Source organism: Mobula hypostoma, chromosome 4, assembly GCF_963921235.1.
Source record: "Mobula hypostoma chromosome 4, sMobHyp1.1, whole genome shotgun sequence".
Taxonomy (NCBI): Eukaryota; Metazoa; Chordata; class Chondrichthyes; order Myliobatiformes; family Myliobatidae; genus Mobula; species Mobula hypostoma.
In genome coordinates this window covers 11,555,979-11,562,756 of record NC_086100.1, presented here as the reverse complement: position 1 = coordinate 11,562,756, position 6,778 = coordinate 11,555,979, and the positions used below count along the sequence as shown (strand labels likewise).

Sequence of the window (6,778 nt, the reverse complement as noted above, 5' to 3'; positions counted from 1 at the left end):
CTGTGGCAAACAAGTGCACAGATTCACCAACCTCTGGCTAAAGAAATTCCTCCTAGTATCTGTTCTCAATGGAAGTCCCTGTATTCTGAGGCTGTGCCCTCTGATCCCGGACTCCTCTTGCTCTTAGAAATATCCTCTGCGCATCCATTCTATCTAGATCATTCAACATTTGATAGGTTTCAATGAGACACCTCCTCATTCTTCAAAACTCCAGTGCATGCAGGCCCACAGCCATCAAACGAAGCTCAAACATTAACCCTTTCATTCCCTGGATCATTTTCATGAGCCTCCTGTGGACCTTGCACATACAGTATTCCCGTAGATAAGGGGCCCAAAATAGTGCCCAATACTCCAAGTACAATCTGACCAATGCCTCATAAAGTCTAAGCAATACACTCTTGCTTTTATATTCTAGTCCCCTCAGAACGTCTTCCTGATCTATTCTGTATGAAGAGCTAAAGAGTGTTGGTGATTTTACGGTGTTCTTCATTTCCAACTTTTTCAGGGTTTGCCAGCAAAAATTGTTCCTTTGTTTCCTTCTTATCAATTCTCTAAATGGTTTTGCCAATCAAAACTGTAAGTGTGAGGGAAAATATCAGAAAAACTTGCAAGTTTATGGTGTCAATTTTCAAAATGCCTTCTGGCCTTCGGGGTGGTTTATCCCTGCAATTTACACTGCACCAACTCCATATGTATTTACCGAATATTGAAAGACCCAGATAGAACGTATGCGGAGAAGATCAAAGGTTCAAACGTTCAAAGGTCCAATTTAACGTCAGAGAAATGTATACAATATACATCCTGAAATGCCTTTTCTTTGCAAACATCCACAAAAACAGAGGAGTGCCCCAAAGAAAGAACGACAGTTAAATGTGAGAACCCCAAATTCCACCCCCCCCAGCTCCCCCCTCCCGCACGTAAGCGGCAGCAAGCAACGGTCCTCCCCCTCCCCCCACCAGCAAAAAAAGGACATCGATGGTTCCAATAGTGGGGGAGACTAAGACCCGTGAACACAGGAGGACATGAGGAGGATTGACTTTAGCCAGAGGGTGGTGAACCTGTGGAATTCATCGCTACAGACAGCTGTGGAAGCCAAGTCACTGGGTATATTTGGAGCAGAGGCGGATAGGGAAGACACTGTCTTTTGCCCAGAGTTGGGGTATTAAGTAGTAGAGGGCATAGGCTTAAAGTGAGGTGGGAAATTTTCATGTGGATCTGAGGGGCAAAAGTGTGGTACATCCTGTATATGGAAGCAGCTGTCAGAGGAAGTGGTTGCCTCAGGCATTAACATTAAAAAGGCACTTGAATAGATACATAGACAGGAAAAGTTCAGAGGGATATGACAAAATCTGTGAAAATGGGACTAGCTTAAATGGGAATCTTGGTCATAATGGATGAGTTGGGCTGAAGGGCCTGTTCCCATGCTGTATGACTCTGTATCTGTGAATAAGACAAAAACACATTTGCAATTGTTATAAATTTAGTAAGTTTCCATCTAGTCTCATGTTCTGGCACTCGTCACACAAACTAAGTGGACCACGCCAACATTCTCACACTACCAAGCAGACACTTGGAAAACAGTGTAGGGATGTGTCTGGTCACGCACTTTGCTAGAAAGAGTAAAGGTGTAGAGTATTTTCTAAACGGGAAGCAAATTCAGAAACCAGGGGTACAAAGAGACTTGGGAGTCCTCATGCAGGTTTTTCTAAAGGTTAACTTGAAGGTTCAGTAGGTGTAAAGGAAAGCAAGTGCAAAGTTAACATTCATTTCAAGAGGGCTAGACTACAAAGCAGGGATGAGGCCATAAAATCTGAGGCTTTATAAGGTTTAGGAGAATGGGGTGGGGGGAATCTCATTGAAACCTACAGGATATTGAAATGCCGAGATACGTTGGAGGTGGAGAGGATGTTTCCTACAGTAGAGAGTCTAGGACCAGGGGCCACAGCCTCAGAATAGAAAGATATCCCTTTAGAACAGAGATAAGTAGGAATTTCTGTAGCCAGATGGTGATGAATCTGATGGTGATGGTGATGATGAAATAGTAGAGCAGACTAGATGGGTTGAATAGCCTAATTCTGCTTCTATGTCTTAAGGTCTAAAATCTGATCCACCCTGTGTCCCAGTGTCCGTTTAGAATATATGTAAACCTCCTGCCATCCTCTTCCTGCCCTTTCTGTCAAGGGGCGAACTCTCACAGAGGAGAGCATACTCTGCTAAAACCCAATTCTGGCCCTCTTGGTTATTCTGTTACCGACTCATCTTTTTGAAACTATTGGCAAATTTGAGAGGGGAGGGAGTTGCAAACCTTCAGAAAGTGCAACATCAGAATTAGAATCAGAATCTGGTTTAATATCGCTGGCATACATTGTGAAATTTTTTGTTATGCTGCAGTGCATCAGGGGTGTATGGGGTGCCCAGGAAGGGATAGCACCTCTGCTGAAGGGGCTTGTTGTGTCCATTCAGGGTCAACTCCCTCACCTTTGGTCCCTGACATTCAGCTCTCTCCTGCGTCTCCAAGTAGCCGTTTGCATGCAGCACCCCAGTACACCGCCTCAGCAGGCAAGCTGAACCAGGTCAGGGTCATCGGCGGCTTCATAACCCTGTGTGATAGGGACATGCCTGTCCTAACATGCAAAGTCAGCTCTGGCACCCTTGGCTGCTGAGATCTACAAAGAGATCCAAGGGCTATGAAGGCAGTACTGCAACGATCTATGGAGAACAAAGGCACAGAAGACATCATGGTCATCCACTGCAACCAAGTAAGACACCATTTTGTGACGCTTGTTCATACCAATAGACCTGGACTTCTGAGGTTGAGAGAGTGGAACAGTTTTTCCACTTTAAAACTCTCCCACACTGGTTTCCTGTCATCATCAGATATGATGGGCTGCCAGCACAGTGAAACAAATAAAATCCCTATAAATTACAATAAGAAATATTGAATTACATAAATAGTGCAAAAGGAGAGCAGAGGAGTAGTGGGTAGTAGTAGTAGTTCATGGGTTAGTACGTTGTCAGTTCAGAAATCAGACGGTGGAGGGGAAGAAGCTGTCCCTAAAACATTGAGTGCATATCTGCAAGTTTCTGTACTTCCTCCCTGATGGTAGCAATGAGAAGAGGGCATGTCCTTCCTGAGGCATCGCCATATTCTTCTGCAGCCCAATTCTACCTCCCATAGTTATACTGTTATCAACAATTTAGCAATTCTTCTTGAAGTCTTTCAGATTGCACCACTGTCTTTACAGCATTCGTCCATTTTGCACTCGTCGCTCTACTTATTGTTGTGGTTATTATTGACATGTGTACTGTTTACTCTGTGACCTTCATACTATTTCATGGTATCACTGCCCATCATCTGAATTTAAACACTCCATTAACAGAAAGGAAATCTCCAGGGAAAGGGAATACAAAAATTATTTTAATATATGATATAAGAATAATCTAATAAATCATCAAATGCACATATCAGATAAAGTCCAGATTAGACAGAATAAATCCTTGGAGATTAGGCTTTTGCTTTCCATTTCACAGGAGCAAAGTACATATTGGGAAAAGATTGGGAAAGTATGAATGTATCGATAGGGTGTCAAAGGATATGGGGGTAGGCAGGACAATGGGATGGAGAGCTGTTTTTTCCTGTGATACAGCTTGGTAGCAGGCTCTTACGGCTCTTAAGTCTGCGCCTCCCAATTACACAAGTGACCAATGAACCCACAAACCAGCACGTCTTTAGAACGTGGGAGGAAACTGGACCACCCAGAGGAAACCTATGCAGTCACAGGGAGAACGTACAGTCTCCTTACAGACAGTGGCCGGTATTGAACCCAGGTCCACGTGCTGTGATAGTGTTCTGCAAACTGCCAAGATATCTGTGCCGCCTGTAGGGAGGAATCTATATCAGCCATAATCAAATGACAGAGCGGACTTGATGGGCAATGTGGCCTAATTCTGTTCCGAGGTCTAATGGTTTTAAGTATCATGGAATCACCTACTGATTCAATACAAGACATTCTACGTCATCCTTGGTTTCAACGTGCAATACGTCAGTTAGTGCAAGACACCTGATTTTAATCAGACAGGGGAAACTTCAAACTAAGTTGATTTTTTGGGAAAGGTTCTGCCTGTAAGATATTGTTTGGTGTTCTGCTCTGGTTTTAGTAGGATGATGTAACATTTGGGAACAAATATGCAGATGAGCAGGCCAAAGCTTGAGGCCAAAATGGCAAATATCTCAACGGCCACGGCATACTTCCCGGGAGAGCTGGTATAGGCCGGTATGAAGGCCAGCCACACTGCACAGAAGATCAGCATGCTGAAGGTGATGAACTTGGCTTCGTTGAAATTATCGGGGAGTTTCCGAGCCAAGAACGCGAGGACAAAGCTGAGACATGACAGAAAGCCAATGTAACCCAGAACACAGCAGAAGGCAGCCACCGAGCCTAAATCACACTCAAAGATAATCTTCTCCTTATAGTACTTGGTCTGCTTCACTGGGAATGGGGCGGCGAAGAGCAGCCACACCAGGCAGGTCACCAGCTGGACTGCTGTACAGAGCAAGACCCCCAGGATTTGCTGCAGGGTCCCGAACCATTTCATCACGTTGCTGCCGGGGAGAGTTGCCTTAAATGCTATCAGCACTACCAGGGTCTTGGCCAGTACGCAGGAGATGCAGAGAACGAAGCTGATGCCGAACAACGTGTGCCTGAGTGTGCAAGACCAGACTGAGGGCTGCCCAATAAAGGTCAACGAGCAGAGGAAACACAGAGCCAGCGAGAAGAGGAGCAAGAAGCTGAGCTCAGAGTTGTTGGCTCGGACGATGGGGGTTTTCCTGTAGTACCAGATCACTCCCACCATGCCCAACGTGCTGGCCTCTCCCAACAGGGACACAGTTGTCAAGGTGATCCCCATGGTACCATCAAATGACAGGAACTCCAGATGTTTTGGGATGCACTCATTCCTCATTGGGTTGGGCCAATCTTCTGGTGCGCACGGAATACAGTTGAGAGAATCTGAGATAATATTTAAAAACATTGTTGAACAGTTTGCAAGTCACAATTAAACAGTACATTAGTTGAATACAATTGGCATTTCATGCAAAATGGAAGGCTATGTGGAAGGGAAGGATTAGATTGACCTTCGAGTAGGTTAAAAGTTTGGCACAAAACCGTGGGCCAAAAGTTCTTACTGTGCTCCACAGTTCTAAGTTCTGTTATTATTTTACCTTATTCTACCCCAGTGCACTGTGTAATGATGTGATTTGTACGAACAGTGTGCAAGACAAGTTTTTCACTGTATCTCAGTAACTGTGACAACAATAATAATAAACCAGCCCAATATGGTAAAGTGTTCAGAGACACAGGGACTGCCGGTCCTTGAACCTAAAGTAACTGACAATCTCAGTGGGTCAGGCAACAGCTGTAGAGGGTCAATGTTTTGTGACAAGACCCTTCATCTGGACTGAAAGTTAGCAGGGAGATAACCAGGTGAGGGGGATAGGCAAGGCAAGAGCTAGCAAGATCTCACCTGGACCCACCAGTTCTTGTTCCACCCCTTCCCCTCACCTCCCTATATTGGCTATCACCCCTCTATCTTTCAGTCCATAAATGAGGGGTCTCAACATGAAAGATTAACTGTCCATTTCCCTCCACAGTTGCTGCCTGACCACTGAGTTTCTGTGACATCTTGTTTGTTTCAGAGCCTATTTCTGATGAGTTATGAACTTGGATAAACAGGTGGCTTAATTCTTGGAAAACACTTAGTATCATCACCATCTTCAGACAGGATAGATATAGCACAACATGAAGCTCCCTCATCCTGAACCAATCTAAGTTGTTTACTCTACATTATTGCAAAGGAATTTGTTCTTTCTGTATTGTGATATTCCTGAGTATTACTCATCTCTCAAACCCACTATTGAGAAAGACCAGGGCATCAGATGAATGGGATTACCACAATCCCCAATGTTGAGGTGCCTAATGCATCAATACAATGTGTACGCAGTACATCTCCCAACACCATTGGTGCCATCTACAGAAGACACTGCTAACCAAAGGCAACATCCATCAACAATGACCTCCATCGTCTACAGCATGCTACCTTCCTGCAGCTGCCAATGGGCATGACCTACAGAAGCCCCACACCAAGTTCAAGAACAGCTACTTCCCTTCAACCATTTGGTTCTTGAACCAACTGGCAAGACACCAATCACTACAGCACTACAGTTTAGCAACACTGATCATTTTACACTAAATGAACTTTTATTTGTCTGAATTATGTTCTTTCTAGTAAAATGTGTATAATTTGTTAGTCTTGTGAATGCTGCTTATATGATGCTATGTCTCTGTGATGCTCCTTCAATTAAATTTTTTCATTGCACCTGTGCACACATGTATTTGTGACAGTAAATTCAATCTTGATTTTGTTTTACTTTTGTTTACCTGATCTGGAAAAATATCTCTGGTCCTTCATCTTCACTGGGTCTAAATCAGTACCCGATGATACTGTGAGAGTCCCTTCACCAGAAGACTGCAGTTATCTGGTGACCAACCAGAAGACCAGAAGACTGATGTTGGTCACCATCTCGTTTGACAGTAATTCAGGATGGGTTCTTGCCAATGAAGCTCTCAATCCACAAACGAACAAAACTAATAACCAGAGGAAACTTCACAGTTGCAGTAGTAGTATCACAAACAGAAGAAAACATGCAGGTGTTGGAAATCCAAAGCAACACACACAAAATGCTGGGGGAACTCAGCAGTCCAGGCAGCATCTATGGAAA

The 6,778-nt window shown here is 44.1% G+C and overlaps 1 protein-coding gene across 1 annotated transcript in view; it reads right to left on the bottom strand.

Moving 5' to 3' along the window:
• Window positions 1-4,092: 4,092 nt before the first annotated feature.
• Window positions 4,093-6,778, bottom strand: part of LOC134345063 (extracellular calcium-sensing receptor-like) — a 31,931-nt gene continuing 29,245 nt past the window's right edge. The window contains exon 6 of the mRNA XM_063045197.1: window positions 4,093-5,009. Coding sequence (XP_062901267.1) covers window positions 4,093-5,009 — 917 coding nt within the window. The remainder of the gene's footprint in view (window positions 5,010-6,778) is intronic.